The sequence below is a fragment of the Channa argus genome, chromosome 16, assembly GCF_033026475.1.
Source record: "Channa argus isolate prfri chromosome 16, Channa argus male v1.0, whole genome shotgun sequence".
Lineage (NCBI taxonomy): Eukaryota > Metazoa > Chordata > Actinopteri > Anabantiformes > Channidae > Channa > Channa argus.
Window position 1 is genome coordinate 16,992,536 of NC_090212.1, and position 20,995 is coordinate 17,013,530.

General features: G+C 40.4%; 1 protein-coding gene across 16 annotated transcripts in view; it reads left to right on the forward strand.

The window, feature by feature from the left end:
* Positions 1-20,196, forward strand: part of dtnbb (dystrobrevin, beta b) — a 31,681-nt gene extending 11,485 nt beyond the window's left edge. For 9 of the 16 annotated variants that reach the window (XM_067479509.1, XM_067479507.1, XM_067479503.1 and 6 more), the window contains 10 exons: positions 4,880-4,954; positions 8,679-8,769; positions 10,352-10,440; positions 10,637-10,750; positions 12,234-12,330; positions 12,700-12,720; positions 15,130-15,289; positions 15,502-15,591; positions 15,750-15,803; positions 16,346-20,196. In XM_067479509.1, coding sequence (XP_067335610.1) covers positions 4,880-4,954; positions 8,679-8,769; positions 10,352-10,440; positions 10,637-10,750; positions 12,234-12,330; positions 12,700-12,720; positions 15,130-15,289; positions 15,502-15,591; positions 15,750-15,803; positions 16,346-16,371 — 817 coding nt within the window. In that variant the 3' untranslated portion in view covers positions 16,372-20,196. The remainder of the gene's footprint in view (positions 1-4,879; positions 4,955-8,678; positions 8,770-10,351; positions 10,441-10,636; positions 10,751-12,233; positions 12,331-12,699; positions 12,721-15,129; positions 15,290-15,501; positions 15,592-15,749; positions 15,804-16,345) is intronic. The other 7 variants (XM_067479516.1, XM_067479515.1, XM_067479513.1 and 4 more) reach the window with 4 other exon arrangements.
* The last annotated feature ends 799 nt before the right edge of the window (positions 20,197-20,995 follow it).

Sequence of the window (20,995 nt, forward strand, 5' to 3'; positions counted from 1 at the left end):
ACAAGCAGATTAATATTGATTGCAATAAAATTTGTGGCTGCTGTGTTGATTATCTTCGGCGACCGAAGCCCCAGAGATTACTGAGTTCTGACCATGGGGCTCTTGGTTATGTTGGATTTTATAGCCGAAAGGCCTTAGGTTGTAATTCTTTGTCTCATAACAGTTTGAGTATTTTTACCGTAAAAATATCTACGCAGTTATTTTGAGTGGTGGAATATGACTACACATTTACTGAAGTACTGTGCAATTGTAAGGTACTTTACTTGTGGATTTTCATTTTACAGAATGGTACAAAGAGAGGTTTGCTCTCTTCCATCAACAGGTTATTTTTGTGAGCCCAACCTCTATTCGGCACAGCTCCAACACGATGTACAACACTAAAATATTGACGGTCAAATACCAAAAAAAAAATCTGCTGGTCATAGATTTTTAGACAGACATTTCAGGTAATTCCTTCTCCTATCTTGTCCTTTATGACCTTTTTTGGACAAAGTATATTTTCCTGCTCTCGCAAATGCCATTTTAACATTTGTGGAGTTGTGTTCATTGACTTTTAGGGTAATGGATGTGACTATTGAACCCTGAGACTTGTTTGTGTGTCTCTCTCTGCCTCTATTGTTATGTGTGACGCAGGAAAGGTATCTACGAAAAGTGCCCATCTCTGCCGATGGAGAAAAAAAGAAAAGGCTATTTTTGGTTGCACAAGCATTTATGTTTTTATTTGTGTGTGATGGTTAAGTAGTGCCTGTCATCCACCATGGCATGAAAAGATGTTTCTAAACCTGTCAACTGTTCAAAATATGTTTTCATCAGTGATTCTCAATTTCTGGCTCAGACTTAATGCCTTCATGTTTCACTGTGCATGTCTTCAAAATGATAAAAAGCGTGCGCAATTGTCACAGAATACACACACAGGTAGGAGCATTCAGGTTTTTATTATTACACTACATATATAAAGCATGATGTATGTTAAATATGACTCCAGCCAGCAGCCAGTTTGCTTTGTTTTGCATAAAAGCTTGAAACCCCGGAGAAATGAATCCTGGTTCTGGCAAAATGTAACAAAATCCATTTAGAAGCACTTCCAAAGCCTTTTTTTCAGCCTTGTTTCTTTAATCTATATAAAATACAAAATGGCATCTTGTGGGAGTTTGATAAAAAAAATCCAATACCAATCCCACATGTCGGCCTTAAATTCGTGGTTTTACAGTAGAAATGTGCTGAAAGTTTCTTGGCTAGGCACTGACTCTGACCAAGAAACGGTCAAGCATACAGGGTTTTAATTATTTCATCATCTGTTTGTACAGATTAGACAACCAACATGTTAAATGCAAATAAGTGAGCTTTGGAGCTGCCTCCAGGCAGAGCTCTGCTACTGGTTTTCCCCTGTTTCCAGTCTTTTAGATAAGAGAAGTGAATGAGCTGAATTCGCAACAAGTTGTGCTATTTTATTAAATCCAACATACCATTTGTAAATTGTGTGCGCTTTCTGTAGACATTAGCCATAAGGAAGAAGAGCTAATGGAATAATTCCCATTTGTTAAGGGTCAATTTCTGAGAAATTATTGGTGAATACAGTAATTATCTGCCTACCATTCCCATGTTGATATCCCTGCTGGCTACATGTTCCCTGAAACTGGATCCCTCAGATAATTAGTCCGAGGAACACTGCCAATGCTTCAATTTTATTCTACAATGAATTTATTTTATTGATGACACATAACAGAGAGAGAGAGCGAAATCTGCTGTTGAAATCCTTAAACTAGTGCAGCTAGTTGGCAATTCTGATGTAGACTGTGTGTGAAGAGGAGACATCCGTCATTGCTGTCTCTCAGGTGTGTGTGTGTGTGTGTGTGTGTGTGAGGCCCGTGAGTGAGTAATAATGGCAGAATCAGGGTAGCGCGTCAGGTTTGATCAAAACTCCCAAGTCGAACAGACACGAGTCTCCCAGTTGTCCAACCCTTCGCATCGCCTTCAGACAGCGTGTAGCTATTCTGATACTCTTCTGAAATATTTACTGGCATCCAAAAGCAAAGATTAACAGTGAACTGAGTTGTGAATTTCCCCCCCCAACTCAAACTGTCACTGAGGTTCTTGGTTCTTGGGGATTTGTGTTTTGGAGAGAAGTTATAGGTTTGGGATGTACTGTCTACACTGAATTTTTAAATCTATGATTCGGCTTCCTGCCTTCAAACTTAGCAGCACATCTGCCACAAGACTATAAGCACTGAAATAGTGTAAGAGCCCCAAATAGGCATCTTACCGTACTTTGCATTAACGTGCAACACACACTAGTTTTCACTGCCATGTTCGATATTTAGCAACCAAGTTGCCATTTTCTGTATAATCCTTCGTATAATCCCAAACATTTTTATGTCTTTCCGTTTTTTACTTCTTTTTTGTTCTCTGGGTCAATGCAAATTTCATCGATGTCATTAAAATGGGAGAGAACCGGCATGTAATTCACTTTTCTGGGAGTCAGAGCTATCGGGTTTTTATGGCCGAGCTACTGACAGGTAAACAGCACCGCTGCCAGCAGAAAAGGATGCTCTCTGATTATTTTTAGCCTGCAGCAATGCATCCACTGTTGGTAGAAATAAGGTGAATGAGTGTGTGTGTGTGTGTGTGTGTGCGAGGCACCATTGCACTTAATTTTCCCTGTACCCCTGCCAGGTGCCAAGTACAAGGAAAGGGTAGTACATTGTCATTCACTGCACGCAGGTAGCACGAGGCTTAGCGCATTGCAGACTTTGATCTCTTACTGCCTAAATGTGTGTGTCACTTCATTCCCATTTGACCTCTGAGACACCGGCTGAATGTCTGCTCTAAATTGGTATTTGTCCAGTCAGTGGAGCACGGGGCAGCAGACACTGTGATGTGAACTAGTTAGGATGCGTGTTATAATTAATATACAATTAGAGGGATTGAAATACTGCTATGCTGAGGAGCGTTTATGTGAGATCTATGGAAGTTCAGTTTTTATTGCACTCTACTGCTCCAAATTCTGATTATTTGTATTAGAAGGATTGTTGTGAGGAGCTTTATGTAAACCACTGAAGGTAAGGGGGGAAAAGTTATTGTAAGACATATTAATGCTATTGTGGTCGAGGCCAATTTGTTATGTGTTTTATGTGAGTAGTTTTTTTTATTTCTGGATACTGCAACTGTGATATTTTGAGCAAATGGCATTTCCCTAATTTCCAGTGTCTTTTCATGTGTTAGTGAGAGGTGAAAGGAGAATCAGATCCCTATGGATCCTCATAGGGAGAGAGAGAGAGAGAGACAGAGAGAGAGAGAGAGAGAGAGAGAGAGAGAGAGAGAAAATCTACATTGTCATAAAGTCACGTGATTGTCGAGTTTCCTTGGAGACAGCAGCAGTGTAGTACATTGAGATGCTTGCCTGCTCAGTTGAGGGCAGATTAGGAATCTGGCAGCGGCAGCAGCAGTTGGATGTGTTTTGCCAGCCAGGCAGGTGCTTTCTCTTCTCGCAGAGAGGTAAGTGCGATGCGTCGTCCTGTTTGGAGCTCACCTTAAGGCTAAGATAATCAGAGGCAAACATTTTTCACATGGACTTGCATTGCACTCGGAGCATTTATGCACTCACAGAATGTAAGTGAACGAGACTACGAGGCAGCGTGTGCACGTTTGAGAGGTGACAGTTGCTTTATACCTTTCCTAATATTATCTTAGGGCTTGATAAATAACAAAAGAATTGTGTTTGTGCAAATGGCCTTAGCACTGATGAATTACTCCTGTTTGACAGTCAATGGTTTCTTTTTTAATCTGTTAGGCTCCTGAGGGACATTTTAATGTATGAAACAATGAATAATTGCAGTATGACTTTAAAACAAATGCGCTTCACCTCCTCGAGCATCAATATTAATGCACAGAATACGTTCTTCTGGTTATGAACAAACACATGCTGCAAATTATTCGAATACAATTAGTGGTGCAGTGATTGTGCTGTATCTTTTGCTCTGATTTCTGTTGTGTTTTTAATATCACAATATTTGAAAAAGTGCTGGCGTCTTGTTGAAGCACTTTGTGGCTTTGTAGCAAATAAGGGGCTCTCAGTGCTTCGTGCTGATAACAGTATTCTGCATGGATATAAATAGTTTCATTTGGCTGAAAGATGCTGATTGGGCAAATAAGAATAACAGGACACAATAGTTTTCGGTGCTGAGATGTTTAGGTGACAGTGAGAGCTTTAAATAAAACAGTCAGTTCAAAGTGAGTCAAAGCTGAAAACTAGAAAGATACTATGTGCAGACTGAGGAGATGCGACTGCAGAGACGGAGAAATCGAGTGCTGTCGTGAGTGGCTGCTATTTTCTGTGCCAGGTGAAATGTGAAGCTGAGAGCATCTGAGATGTGCTGAGTGATATTGTGATCCGTTAATGAGACTCTGTGGTTCGGGGCCCCGATGAGCTCGCCGGGGCCCCTGGTTCAGCCGCCAGATGGGCCCTGTAGCTTTGTTTACTCTCACAAATTACCTCCCCCAATGTCACCTTTCCTAGTTTTTCACACACTTCCAGTTTAATTAGATTTCTTGTCTGCTGTTGTTGCTCTTGCTCATGTTAATTAGGTTTAAGCTAATAGCCTAAAACGCATCTAAATTCCAGGGAAAGTCAATTATTTTGCAACAATTTAAATTTAACTTGAGTACAACATGTTGCCTATTTTGTGCACCACACTCAGTGTTTTGTAATGACTCCCACTTCCCCCCCTACCCTCTTTTGTACATTTGAATTCAATTGAAGTCAGGATCACTGATTCATGATTATTAATAAAATGCAAATGGCCTCTTCCCTATTCCCTGGTGAGAAGCACCACAGGCCTCTGTAGCGTAGCATTAAAGACCCTCTAATTTTGTCTTTTAGTCAGCCGAAACCAGTGGCCAACAACATGAACGACACATTGCTCATGTCCTCGGGGGCACCTACTCCTACCAAAAGGTAAGCACCCCCCCCACCCCCCCACCCCCCCGGCAGATTGTCTTTTTGGAGATCTTATTCGCATTATTCCACATAATTAGGTTCACTTTGTGATTATTACCTCTAATGTATTCTTCACAGGTGTCAAAATGTCACTTTAATTCACACTCGTAGAAAATAAGTCCTTTTAATCATGCAGAATTCAGCATAGGTGACATATTCTCTCTCATCAGTGGAAATAACAAGAATAGCACAATAAATCAGATAACAGATGTTATTTGTCGCCTCACACTTGACACACATTTACATCTGAGCAGAATGCCCTTGCGAGCGTATTTTTAGAGGAAAATGTGTTATGCCGTCGCAAAGACTATGCGAGCACTCCTACATAAAGGGCTGATTTGACAAATAGATTATGATAGAATTGGAGCCTTATCATGTAAGCAGATAGCAGGCAAGGGCCCCGTGATAGCAACGTAATTGTCCTCTCATTTTATCCCTTCACAGTTAAAGGCCACCTCTATTAGTATTTACTTAGCGTGGTGATGAGCCATTGTGGTTATGAATTTGATAATGGAGAGCACTCTGAGGGAGCTGTGATGTATGTGCACTCTGTGCTGCAGGTCTGTGCTGGGTGAGTTTTCCTTTTGTATGGAGTGTTCCTCCGCAACATGTTTCCGGCAATTTGCGTTTGCGAGATGGGGCTGCTCACCGACTGAGGACATTAGAATGGAAAAGATTCAGTGTACACAAATAATAGAGGTGTGACCATCCACTACACCATCAGGTTTTTGCTTGAAATCCAGACAAGAAGAATGCTGTGGTGGACATTTTAGTAGGCGCCTAAATGACGTCTGGGCTTGTTTTTCCCATTTGTGCTCATCTGGTCTGAGCAACAGTACCATCCCAAGGACCCAGGCCGCCAAAGGGCAGCATGCACACAGCAAAAAAAATTATTTAATCATAAAAATCATCCACAGGGTGAGGTCATGCCACGACTACCTTATTCCTCACTAGAGATTGAAGTTACATATGGCAGAAACAGAGATGTTAGTTTGAATTTCTTGTCAGGATGAACATTTTGTACCGTGCAGTCAGTGTCTGAGGGCTGACAGGGTCATGATTAGAGCAGGTTTGAAGGAAGCTGACAGGACACGGACGACCGAAATGGTAAATGACTCCTTGCATAAAGAGCAATGGAGGTCAGTGGAAGACATCGCACATTGTAGCATGCACAAGAGGAAGGCGACACATTCGTAAGGTTTGTTTCGATGTGGCGCTGAGGAAGAAGCCTGATAACCTTTGTCTTGACATTTTGCTCCATGAGTCAGAGCAGCTTTGGGAAGATGTCATGCACTGAGGATGTTGTTGCCTTGAGGGGGGCAAACCAACTACAAATCTGCCATATTTTGAGCAGAAATTGTGCATTAAGCCACTGTGATGCTTCCAAAATAGGTTGTGTTGAGCATCAGTGTGGATGACAGTAGATAAGGTGTTGAATGAGGAGAAAGGGAGCAGGTTTACCTTCAGTTCGGTTGCAGAGAACAGAGGGTAGCCTGTCTCTGTGCCACATTTGGTATGTAAATATTAATCTTTTGTTAAAATTACCCCGTGCCAGCCTGTCTGCTTTCACATGAAGGGCCTACGAGTCAAAGATGTCACTGCTGAATAATGCAAAGGTCCTTGTGGCTCTGCCTCAGCTCAAACTGAGCGCCCCCCCCCCTTGAAAAGCAGCATCCGTGCTGTCCTTGTTTGTTGAACCTTTCAGATCCAGTTTTTACCCAAAGAAAATATACAAAACGCATTGGAGATTGTATCAGTGCAGAAACTGAAAACACTCTGTTTGAAAAATGGCGTTGTCGTCGCTCCTCCAGCCACCATCACACTCTGCTCTGCTGACATGTCATCTGCTCCCTCCCACCTTACCCTCTCCTCTCACAGACAAACTCACCACTAGCTAGTCTTCCAAGGGCAAACCAACACGGGCGCAATTTATTACCTGTTAGTCATGCAGAACCACAGCAGCAGTAGTTAAATTTAAAAAAAGAAAATGCTGCGTTGAGCTTGACGGGCTTTTAATTCAGAGTTACCTGAGAAGTGAACAAATGAGATTTGGACAATGCGGACAATGATCCGCTGTGGATAGCAGGCTGTAAGACGTCAAGGAGAACAAATACCATGATTTATATACTATGTACTAACAAAAAACAATACTCTGTATATGAGGTCAGTCTAACAACGGTTAAGCTACAATTAGAATGAATTAAGTAGAATTAAAGCTTCAAAAAAAATTTTCAGGGAAACAAAATAAAATCATTATTTCTTCTTGGTAATAACAAAGTCTAAATTACTTGCAAAACAATAGTAATAGTAATAGTGAGAATGAAACTTATAACCCTATCAGAAAAATGTTGTTATTAACTTGTCCAACCTAATAATAAATATATTATCTGCCAGTTACACCAAGGTGCATCACTACATATTCAAGATGTTAAGATTTTTTCACCTCTTTTGACGTTGGTTCCATGAGGCAGAACACAGTGTTCAGGTGCACAATTGTCTCATTTCGAACAAACAGTAGAGGCAGTGGTGTCTGAGACATTCGTTTGCTAGAAAAAATGTGTCTTCAAATGTGCAACTGAAATAGACATAGCCAGGAAAGTTGCCAGTTCAGGAGGGCTTCAAAGCATTTCGTGCATCTTTCACAAAACCTTGCACAAATTATCAGGCAGTAGCAGGTATCTTGCTGAAGAGTCGACGCCAGGAGCAACTTCTAGTCTGAAGACTCAGACATGCAGCCTAACTCCAAAAACCATGTGGGGTCAGAGCTTTTCCCTTTTCTTCTGTGAATGTATGAGTTTTATCCTACAAGGAACCTCAGGCTCCGTCTGTGGTTGAGCCTGAGGACGAGACTGTGAATTTTTTTCGTGTTCCATTTAGAATTTGTTTGACATCTTCTGCAAAAACAAAAGCTTTGACATGTTTGTGAAGTCTAACTGAGTCAGGTGACATTATCTGGAAACAAGTCCAACGATCCTCCAAGTGCTTTAAGATATCATCAGCAGAATAAGAAAACTCTTGAAACAAGTGCAGTAGGAGCCACAGCTGCTAAAATGATCTCATTACACTTTTTATCTTGCTTGGAAAAAGATAAGATTCGAATGCAAATGTCAGTTTAGAGGCTGGCTTGCAGTGTTTTTTGGAGACTGGGCAGTGAAGCCTGCCGGGGCTGTGGATGTGGATGCGGCGAGCTTAAAGCCAGATTGGGTTTATTGGTCTTAATCATGGCTCACTCTTCAGTCAGAGTTAGATAGCACCCAGCACCATTTCATCTCTCCTTCACTTCTCATTACAGGCCGCCTGCCGAGACGGGACAGCATATGTCCTGTCATCTGTCAACACCATATGCCACGCCCATGATTATTTAAAGTCTCATGCCTTATTTGACATTTCCAGTCAGCGTCGAAATGCCCAGAGCGAACACTGGCACAGTTACAAATGCATTTGGCATGCTGCACTCTCTCTTATCCATCGCAGTTCATTGTTATGACCAATTATCTCAGACTGTCTATCAAACACTGGAGTCAAAGCCACGTGTCATTTGTTAAGGTCACCTCAATTAGAAAGTTTTTCTAAAATCGCTTTGACTGTGCAAACGTTTGATTTTGACACCAGAATCACTGCTGATATGTGTGTGTGTGTGTGTGTGTGTGTGATGTATCTCTCTGAATTTGACTTTGAGCAGTGTCTTGGAGAGTCCCAGCCGGCTAGATGAAGAGCACCGCCTGATTGCTCGCTACGCCGCCCGTCTGGCAGCTGAGGCGGGCAACTCCACAGTGAGTGTCTCGTAGGATGCCCGGTGGTGCGCCTTAGTCAACTTTCATTTCAAATTTAATTCTTCGACAAGCTACTGTTTGACACATCACTGCAGGAGACTCTACAGTACTTATATTCACTCACTGGCCACTTCATTAGGTACACCTGAACAATCTACTGCAATCCAATACAGCAGCTCTACCATGAAATCTACTTTACAAAGTTATAATTTCTCAGTTCTTAAGGGGCGGCATCCCCAACAACACAGTACCAGTCCCAAGCCTGGTAGAATCGGGGAGGGTTCCGTCCGGCGTAAAAAATAAAAAAATAAAAAAGAAGAGAAGAAGAGGTGGTTCGATTGTTTTGGCCACCCTATTTAAAATTAATGATTTTAATGTAACTTCTCTTCAAAGTTCACATTTGTGAAGGGTTTGGGTTTTACAGTGATGGGACTAAAAACATTTGCTTAAGTACTGCGCTTAACTAAAGTTTTTCAAGTAGTTGTTGTATTTCTCATCTTCCAGGAAAACATGTTTATTCTTAAATGCACTGTCTCAAACTAAATATAAATCAGCTAAAAAATTATTATTAATTGCTTTATAGATTTAACAGTAATGTTTAGAAATGAATGCATAAATAATTATTATGCATTTCATACATGTTATTCTGAAAAGGAATATTCTACAATGAGTAAGTAAAAGTAAAAGTAACGTTACAGTTCACCTTATTACACAGTGCTGGGATGTAGTTTTCACCAAAAACGCTGCTGACTAACATTACCTTGGTTTGTGAGCCAACATTATAAATGTCACACTGACAGAAAGAACAGTTTAAATACAAACGCTTTGTGCTTTCTGTAGGTGCTGCTTTATCAGAAAAAAAAACAACAGTAGAGCCCTTGCTGAATTTGATTACAGCACAGCCAAACAAAATGACTTTCTTTTAATAAGTCAGGCAGTAACAGCAACCAAATTCAAATTTTATGTGGCAAAAAAAAATGAGATTAGTTTTCCACATAGCACCCGGACACAGAAAAAGGATTTTGTTTGTTGCGTTGTGGTTCCTACGAAAAAAATGATATGTCAAAAATTGCCCAAAATGAGTGTTGTCTTAGGTTGGCGACAGAGCCAGTCGTGGTCAGCTCTCACCACAGCAGCAGAGAAATTCTCTTTTGCATGTTGCACGGTGTTAATGTGAAGCAGCTGCAGCAGGAAATGTTGGGTTTGCATTTACAGTGACTAATTACAGCTCTGATGTGGTGCAGAGAACTAAATTAAACTTTTACAGATCTTCAGATCCTAAATATTTCTCATTAGCAGTACAAGTGTCTTGCTAAATAAACAACAACAAAATAAAAAACACACGGTATATTTTCATTAAAAAAACTGTTGTCAGCAGTACGTGTTAATGTGGGATTGCACTTTAACTGTTATGGGGAGGGACAAAATAAAACTGTTGTGATCTAAAATCGCTCTCTGTGCAGAAACAGTGTCTCCCGCAGAGCAACATTAGTGGTCACCGGGGTCACGCGGAAGCTGTTGGTGTTTGACTTTTGCTTGCACACTGTTGTTAATGCCATTCTGTCATCACTTTGTTTTTCAGCAACAATGTCCTCCAACAGATCTGAGCTTCAACTTTGATGCCAATAAACAGCAGAGGCAGCTGATCGCAGAGCTGGAGAACAAAAACAGGTACGACTGACCGTGGCCACGTCGCCTATTCATTGGTATACGCAGCTATAAGTACATGTACTGGAGTATTTACATTCTAGCATTTAACTCCACTCTACCCTTAATTCAATCATAAGTCATTTCAATAAAAAAAACTCTGATGCTTCAGTGAAATTAAAGTAGATCTTCTAATTAAGTAGTCGTTGGACTTATTCAGGGAAATCCTCCAGGAGATCCAGAGGCTGCGTTTGGAGCACGAGCAGGCTTCTCAGCCGACGCCAGAAAAAGCCCAGCAGAACCCCACACTTCTGACTGAGCTACGGCTGCTCAGGTATCGTGCCTCCACCATCACACCGCTTCTGCAGTTAAAGTATCTTCTTCCCAGCAAAGGAGAAAAAGAGCAATACTATATGAAAGAAGTCAAGCCGGAAGAGACCACTGAGGGCTGGTTGTTGTATTTACGTAGGCTGGGCTCATTCTTCAAAGAGAAATAATGTCTTCCTAATTCAGGAGGCTGTTTTCGAACTAGCTTCACCAGCAGCCGCAGCATGGACATTTATCATGCTGACAAGATGCTCAGGCCCTGGGGTTCAGTTTTTGGAAGAGACTCAGCCTGGGAGGACATTTTATAGCACTTGTTGCCCTAAATGACTCCTTGATTGTCTCGTCTGCCCTAAATAACGAAACAGCAGTGAATTTTAAGATCAACAATCACGACAATGTAGAGATTTTAGATTAACTAATCACTCATAGCATAAATTACAAACATCCCCTTCAGGCCGATCAATTAGACAGTATGTAGGTAAATAAATGGATTTAAATATATATCTCTTGCTGTTACTCCTTGACATGTAGAGGGTTGTTCTGCCATTGCATTTTATTTACACAAAAACAGCAAATAAATGGTCAAATTAATAGGCGTGTGCTACTGGAGGATACACATTAATGTTAATATTTCTAACCAGATTCAATTCAGGCACATTTTGAAAAATTATTCTTTCACACAGCCTTTTTGTGGTTGAGGCTTTAGACCAGGATATTGTTACTACTTTATAATAATCCCACTGTAGCTAGATGATGTCACCTTTGTAGAGGACAGAACGGAGATGTTTACAGGCCGCTGATAGAACAATCTCATCCCGGCTGATGATTGCTACACTTTGTCAAAATGCAGTAACAAAGTGTGAACACCAGAGGGTAATGATAAGTCAAGGTCCTCATCAGACATTTAACCACTTCCAATAATTGGGGCGACCTGGGGCCATAAGTTGCTCTCTCAGATTATCCTCTGCAATACCTGGCAGAAAACTAGTGTTATTTTCAACAATCAATTAAAATGATAAAGTTTTTTTGCCTGGAGAACGGCAATGGTGCCTTTTGGTTGGGAGCAAAAGTTACTTTGAGTTTAGTTTTTAAAAGAGACATTTTGAAGACACAATAAGCCAGAGTTATTAAGTGTTTACGGTGAGTACGATAAGCTCGATGCAAATGCAGGATGCTTTGTCACTATACAAATATTTTTCATGCACCATTGTTTGTCTGTAAACTGATCCTTGGATTATTGGACCCAAACTTTGCTGCACATGTCATTCATTTATAAAATATTTAGCAAACAAATCTAAAGAACAAATTTAAATATATGTTAATGGACTGGCATCGGAATATATATCCAAAATGTTTCCAGTCAATGAGGCTAGCAGATTCTTCACAAGGTCAGATGATGGCCGTCATCAAATTCTTTGAGTTAAGGCCTGCTCAGCAAATCAACCTAAAACTTTTACCTCCAAACCATTTGTTCTGTTCTTCCACCACAGACACAGGAAGGATGAGCTCGAGCGGCGTATGTCGGCCCTGCAGGAGAGCAGACGGGAGCTAATGGTGCAGCTGGAGGGACTCATGAGGCTACTAAAGGTAGGACGATCACCTGCTTCGTGTAGATTTATCATTGAAGTGCGACAAAAAAAAAAAAAAGAAAAAGACCCCTGAATCAGTGTAAATATCCAAATGTTCTAAATGTGCTGTTCTTCTTTAGCTTGTTACAAAATGTATCTTAAACAGTTGGGTTTTTTAAAACTTGGAGGCATCTGGTGAGTGTGATGAAATGACATGTGGACACGTTAAAGTCCTTAAAAAAAAGACAGCAATGAGAGGTTATGTTGAGATGCCGTATGGTGCATGCGGCATCTTTTTCTCTTTTTTCTCCGTCTTCTTTCACTGCTTTAATTCTGTTGCTCTCACTCTTCTTGCTCTCTCTTTCTGCTTACCTTTGCTGGCTGATAGGATGAGGAGCAGAAGCAGGCTGTAAGTTGCCCTTAATTCAGTTTGCAAGGCTCAATACTTGGCTCTCGTCACAGCACTTACTGTAGTTTAATGCCTCCATACTCCCACCCTTCACACAGATGTGATTGAAGGAAGCTTTTATAATGGATTTTAAGAGGGACGTTAGGAAAGATGATTCCACTTTAACTGGGTTACACTGATGTAGTCGTCTAATCGCAGCTACTCCAACACTTTTTGCTAACGATATCACAGACCTTAGACCACAGATTGTGACTCAATCTTTAAAACGAGGTTTCTCAGGTCTGCAGTCCAAACAAGTTAGGAGAGCTGTGTTTTTCCTATAGCCCAAATGTCAGGGACCTGTTCCTTTCATCAGGACTAACAACCTCCCTTCTAATGTGACTGCAGTCTGGCTGCCCATCTGCTGCCTGGCTCCAAGCCATCGACCGGGGTCTGCACCAGTCCCACAGACACACAGTGGTCCTTTCTCTGTGAGATATAGCTCCTGACTCAGCACAGATCCCAGTCTTCACTCACACATGGTTCTCATTACCCTCTCCATGCAGTAAAGGTGGAATACAGAGGCACAGAGTATAGCCAGCCAGTGTTGGGTTACCAGAAGGGTTTCTCGCCTTTAAATCCTTGTTTTTATTTGTTCTCCCTATTAGGATTAAGTTCTTTTGGTCACATCTGTGTCTGTGTTTGTCTTAATAAACTCACCTTTAGAAATAAAAAGGTCATCTCTTCCTAAAGCTGCAATCTGGTATTGCAGAACAGCATCTTTAATTGAAACTCCGTCTTTCTGGAATTGGCTTTGCTAATGAAGAGGTTAATTGGATTCAAGCTTCTGTTTTGAATCAGCCCAAAAGGCCAGGTTCCTTAAAGGTTTGCACACACAAGGCTACCTAGTTTGTCTTCAACATATTAGTTTTTCACTTTGCCAATACAAGACATTCATCACTTTGTTGTTTTGCACCTTTCGCAGTCAAACACATATAAATAATCTATATATTGCATGTTTTTAACTACATGTTTATCTGGTGATGCAAAATAAAATGGTGCCATATAGTTACAAATATGACTAAAGACTAACTACCCTTAATTTTTGAGACTTTTTAAATAAAGGTTTGTATTGTGAGAAACATTGATTTAAAAACAGTTTTTGGACATTTTGGAAATATGGGCAGCATAACCTAGGATGGAAGTCCAGCCTGGTCCTTCTGTCAAGATAAGTTCTGCTTAGTAGCACATCTGAAGCCCAGTTATGATATTACATGTCATTTGTTCAACTTGTACAAAAGACATATTATTATATATACAGTGCCTTGCAAAAGTATTCATATCCTTTGAAACTTTTGACATTTTGTCACGTTACAACCACAAATGCAAATTTATTTTATTGGGATTTTATGTGATAATTCAAAGGAGAAGTCAAAGGAAAATGATAAATGGTTTTCACAATTTCTTACAAATAAATAACTAAAGCGTTGCGTGCATTTGTATTCAGCCACCCTGAGTCAATACTTTGTAAAACCACCTTTAGCTGTAAGTCTTTTGGGGTTTGTCTCTACCAGCTTTGCACATATAGAGCATGAAACTTTTCTCCTTTCTTCTTTGCAAAATAGCTCAAGCTCAGTCAGATTGGATGGAGAGCGTCTGTGAACAGCAGTTTTCAAGTCTTGCCATAGATTCTCAATTGGATTTAGGTCTGGACTTTGACTGGGTCATGCTAACACATGAATGTGCTTTAGGTTTCTGCCTAACACTGAACTCTGATTAATGCTCTCCTTGCCCGGCCTGTCACTTTAGGTGGACGGCCATGTCTGGGTTGGTTTGCATTTTCAGATGATAGATTGTACAGTGCTCTGTGAGACGTTCAAAGCTTGAGATATTTTTTTATAACCTAATCCTCCTTTAAACTTCTCTGCAACCTTATCCCTGACCTGTCTGCTGTGTTCCTTGGACTTCATGATGCTGTTTGTTCACTAATGTTCTCTAACAAACCCCTGAGGGCTTCACAGAACAGCTGTATTTATACTTTTATTAAGATTAAATTGCACACAGGTGGACTCTATTCCCTAATTATGTCTGAAGGCAGTTGGTTCCACTGGATTTCAGTAAAGGCTTTGGAGTAAAGGGGGCTGAATACAAATGCACGCCACACTTTTCAGATACTTATTTATAAAAACTTTTGAAACCCATTTATCATTTTCCTTTCACTTCACAATTATGTGCAACTTTGTGTTGGTCTGTCACATAAAATCCCAATAAAATAAATTTATGTTTGTGGTTGTCATGGGTTATGAATAATTTTGCAAGGCACTGTAATTTCAAGGCACGCTTTAGGGCACATGCTGTCCATCTGTAGTTTGGCAGGTAAATGATTTTAGTGATGATGTTATAACTATATTGGGTGTTTGTGTGTTGCAGTCCCAGTCCGGAGGTTCTCCTCATTCTTCCCCCAGTCACGGTGCAGGCTGCTCCATGCCCATGCCCATACGCTCCACCTCGGCTGGATCCACCCCGACTCACACACCGCAGGACTGCCTAGCAGGGGTGGGAGGAGACGTACTGGAGGCTTTTGCTCAGGGTGAGAGTGCAGCAACACCTTAAACCAAGGGATTCATTAACAGCCTTGTGCACGGTGACTTACTGAGACGTAAATGTGCATGTGGAACTTAAAATTATTGAATATAATGATACTGTCGTGGCAATGCACCCCAGCTGCACTTAAACCATTACACTCCAAGACAAGTACCAACAAGTGTTTCTGTATTTGGTTTGAAAACATCTGTTTCGCAGGTGTACCTAGAAATCTTCGGAATGATCTATTAGTTGCTGCTGATTCAATCACAAACACCATGTCATCACTGGTGAAAGAGCTTCACTCAGGTTAGTGTGTAACACATGTTTCCGGATCTGTCATCTGGGTTATGTTACGCTCTGTTTCTGTTTCGAATTGTCTGCATCAGTGTTAGCGTGACAGCAGTGATGGCTTCTTTGTCTGAGTGAGCACACAGTCACTGAAATCTCAGGTTTGATTTTTAAAGTAGATGACGGGGGAGAGGACGAGGAGACACACATGAGGAACGGTGGGGACAGAGGTGAGTACATACAAATACAATCATTTCCCAATTACATCTTTCCCAGACAGTCATAATACTATATACACCCACTCACGCCAATTTATTAGGTACACCTGTACAATCCATTCAGCAGCTCTTCCATGAATTCTACTTTTACAATGTTAAAAACACCTGAGATCCTGAGATAAGGAGATAATTAACTAACAATCTCAACGTAATGTGACATTCCTGCAGCTGTGGCTGTTCCTGGCTTCTGTGTATAATAATTTTCATTTCTTAACAAGTTGTCCATTTATTTTTTCACAACAACGGAGATAGTAGTGAGAGCTAAAAGCAACTGCATTGTTTTTTAATTATTTGGTCACCTTTAGCAGCCAGTAATATATGCACGTGTCCCAAGCCTCCATCCACAAGGCAATGTGGCACAATGCCACAAAGTCATTTATGCTTTTTTACTAATTCATCCAAGCTGTGCAGGCTGTCAGCAGCAGTAAATAATCTGGTGTGTGTGTGTGTGTGTGTGTGTGTGTGTGTGTGTGTGTGTGTGTGTGTGTTTCCAGGCACAATGAGAGTACAGAAGCACTGAGGAAAGGGAACACTCTCCCATCCTGTAAGGGCATACAGTCATCAACTGGGAAGAATCAGAAACAACAGTAACACCCCTGGCATTAGCACGTAGAGTAATGCATGCTGTAATCTAACAGGATTTCACTATGTGAAAAAAAAAGTTCCTTCACACCTTGCAGGTAGCAAGATGTGTTTAATTAGCAAGTGAGTATGTTGTCCTGTAAACACAAACTGCTGTAATTACCCAATGATTTCCCTCATGACTGCTAAGGAGTGGCTTGCTGTGCTTTCTCCCCCAACTGTTCCACTGCAGCAAATCATTCTGTAAATAAAATACTGTAAACACATGACCACGGGAACGCCCCGACATGCAGGTGACCTCCTGTCATAACATGTTTCCCGTCGTTGCTTTTGTATAATTAGCGCTAGTGTTCTAAAATGTTCTTTTTTTGAAAAGAATTTTTTTGCATGAAGTTGCACTCATATCTGAATTTAGGTACTGTACCATGCTATGCCAGCTCTGTGTGGGTTAATGATGACAGACGGGGTGTCAGAAGTGTCCTCCTGAGAATTCACGTTAAGCGTGTTTACTTGTGCTTCAAACATGTTAGAGCTAAAACTTGCAAAAACAATGGCCAGTATATGCTCCATTAGAAATTTTGGAAAACACATTAATTGCAGTTCTTTCCGCGAGTAAGATGAGGAGATTGAATTAAATCTGAAGCTAGTTAACAGCCCATTAGCACAAACAGCCAATTATTATTATTGTTGTTGTTATTATTATTTGCTAGAGGTCAGGGGGCTGCAAGACTGGGACACATGCTCAAAACCAGGGTGGAACATTTGGAAAAATCATTTAAAAAGGTTTAAAACTCAAATGAAAACATTTTTGAAAATAATAAATTGTATTAGGCTAATAGTGTGTTTATAAAGTGTTTGCTCTGTGTCACAAATGTCTAATATGTAACTTATCTGCCGTTTTTAACTCAAAATCATAAACAAATAATATTAAACAATCTGGGACAACTGCTAGAAAAACTCTATTATCACAAAATAAATGAAACCATCTTAAATGTACATAATAATGCAGTTTGATAATGATTTATTTCAGCTTCAGATTTGGTTAGTTCTCCTCACGCTAAAAGTTCTATAGCAAGTACCTAGCACCTTGTGATCTGGCGGGGGGGTGGGGGGGGGCAAGATGATTCACCCTTCTAGCGCTGCCCCTGCTAGAGATTAGGGAAGTGGCTTTCAAACCGTTCAGAGAGAGCTGGACTAGTTTACCAAAGTTAGCACAGAGCCTACAGCATAAGTGAAACAGTGTGAAGGATTTTTTAATTTTAGTTTTTGTTTCTGACCTTTGACACACACATTTTCTCTGTTACTGACTTTTGGTCAAATATTTAACTGTCAACTGGCTGCAACTTATGCCTTACAATGTGGTATCAATCTTTTCATCTAACTCTTAGCAAGAAATTGGAGGCACATACAGTATTTCCCCGAATGTTGGACTAGTCTTTTAAAATTTTTGAAAATGAATTATACTACATACTAATAAAAAAAAAAAAAAATGAAGCCCTCACCAGGACAGAAATGAAATTTACAGTTGTGTCCAGCTGTGTTCATTACTGCAGTATGAAGATGCACAAAATCAATTGCTTATCCCCATTCTGTGCTTTATGAGCTGGTCTCGAGAATACTGCGTGCATGTAAACACACCCGCTGAGTCACACACTGTTCTGCTGCTACTGTGCTCTCAGTGAGCCACCCTTGCAAATAAGAGGGCTGTGCAGTTTAGACAAACCTAGGGGCTACTCCGAACACAATAATGTCTTGTTGCAGAGTCTCGTTGTTTCCTCCCACTGGAAACTGAACCACCTGAAGGGCATTGTAACACTCAGCACAGCACGGTGCCTCCTTCAGAAACACACTGACTGGCTGGAAGCCTCAGTGTTTATTGTGTAGGGAAGCACCTCAGGATGTTTTAACAGTAATGAATTTTAGTGATAAGGATGTAAGGTAGTCATAAGCAAGTAGGCAATGTTTAGCTTTATTTAATTAATAAAGGGATATTGAAAATGTTCAAGTGCAATGACTGTAGGTGCTCAGGGACTGCAGAGCAACTGTAGGTGAAGTTTGGTTGTAAAGTTCTTTAAATGTTAGAAATCATTTGCCTCAGACAGAGAGGCTAAAGGTCAGTAGTGATCTGAAAAGAAAGGGTTTCATTCCAACACACGCGCCCACTGTTATTCACACATTAGTCCTTCAACTTGCTCGTGTCATCAGTCATTTTACTTCACTTGTCGCATTTGGAATGAAACCCTTTGAACGAATCTATGAATGAAAACAACATCAACCGATTAAATGTTGGGTAAAAATATGTGGATTATAGGACTCAAGTGCTATTTGGTAATGCATGTGGTTGGATGTAGTTTGTCTGTGTGTGTGAATTTGTGTCCTTCACTGAAAAGCAAAGCGATCTGCCTGTTACAGAGGTAGCGGCCAGCCGGACAGGAAGTGTATTTTTCAGCCAGACAGCATTACAGTTTTGTCTTCTCATTCTACGTTGTTTTTTTTTTTTTTTTATCAGTCAGTTTATCCATTCATCTCCAGTTCAAAATGAGAAATGTCTGTTTTTAATAAACGTACTAAAGTAATAAAGCTGTGGGGGCATTTCAAGAGTAAAATGTTCAGTTCTCAAAAGGATGTAATTGGCAAAATCGGACTAAACTCATCTTCAGACGTTGTGAACTTTTTGTTTAAAAGATTTGTACAGTAAGCCTATCCTATAAGCTAAGTGTAAGGTTTTAGCAACCTCGTACACCGTGTCAAGAAAAAGAACAACTGAAGCTCCTCTGTTATTGTCGTTCTAAACGTGATGTTTTTATTCAGTTCACTGTTCTGCTCTATGTTATCATTGTTGTTCTTATTCTGGTTTACAGTATTAGTGGAGTGTGGTCATTGTAAAGAGTTTGTCTAAACACAGGCTCGCATGCAAACTCACACTTGCTTAGCCACCAAAATATTAATCCATATGAAGCCGGTGTGAAAACAGAAAAAAAATGTAATTTAAAGTTTTAGCTAAAAAAGGTGCAGAAATTATAAAAAAAAAAAAAAGCGGAGATGAAAATTCAAGGAGTTACTGTCTTCCCCTTCATTCTGACCACACATCTGAATGCTAAACTTTTTGTTCCTTCAGTTTGTGCCTGTAGCTGTTTTGTGAAGTGTCGTATAAAGTAACCATTCAGCAAATGCGCTGTCTATCAGCCTTTATGTCGAGGTTTTAGTCTGTGACTTTGTAGAGACTTTAATGGTTTATTTAATGTGTTCTTATGCTTAGCCTTTACATTTGTGCCAAACTGTTTGCAGACATTGTGTGTCACACAAATTACAGGTATCTCAAAGTATATCTGCTTTAGTATGTTGTTGTCGCTCATACTTTATTCACAGAATGCCTGGACATCCTCACATTTAATAGTTAATAAAGATAGACAATACATTCCAAATGTACTGATAGACAGTAACTGATGTCATTTGAACAAATGCAGAGGCAATACTGTGTACCCTGTAAGACCAAACTCGGGGTAATACAAATAAAACACAGCCAGTCAAACAGAGGTGCATACATTGTGATCCTTTTACTGTTTGCAGAGAAACAATGTTCAAAGAGGGCAACCTCGAGCGCTCCCCTGATATTTGTTGATATATGTGTTCTGTATGGTTATGCTTCTGGTACACATTTGTTTCTCATGTTGATTTTACGAAACATAGTTTTATGTCACAAAGCCACTGTCTTTTGTAAATAAATCAAATGTGAGATATATTAAAAACATATAAAATATGACTGCGATGGTTGTTAGTGTGTTTATTACTTCGGGCATGTGTACGTTAATTAGAATCTATAGGAAACTTTAGTCTACTTTTTACTTCATGACATTATTCTTCACAGCCGGAGTTACTACTTACTTTTTAAGATACTTTTAAAGCACTACTCGTTTATTGGCCGGTGTATAAAATTAGCTCCACATCAAACAGTTACAGTGGCAATATAATTATTTAATGATAACACTTACTGTACAGTACTGAAGACTTGTTTGCTTTTAACAGTCGTTTTTACTGAATTGAGTATTTTACTAAAGTGGTAAAACCACTTTAACACCTGCCAGCTCAGCCAAAAAGCCCTCTCCTCATTACCTCGCCTACTTTTTTATCCCGTGGCCCCAGGCACATACAGTGGGGGGAATCTGTACAGGACAGATGCTGCCCCCGTCTTGTGAGCAAGACAGGACTGTCATATGGCAACACCTCGCTGTCCTCAGATGAACTACTGACTGGTACTGACTCTATGAGAAAGCGGAGGCATTGCTGTTTCCACATCAGTGAACCACATCCGCCTGCTGCACCTTTGCCCCCACCACCCCCCTGCTGCTAAAAAAGCTCTCGGCTCTGGTCCTCAGTGAGGCTTCAGACCTTGTGTGACTGGCAACCTGTTCCACTTTCCTCCTTGTGTCTCCGTCTAGTGGGCACGCATGGGATAAATAATTTGTTGGTTGCAGTGGTGCGCTGCTGCAGGATTAATGGAATGAAAGCAATAAGAGATTTGATATCTTGTTCTAGCTGCACTCTAGGAAATGAAAACGAGA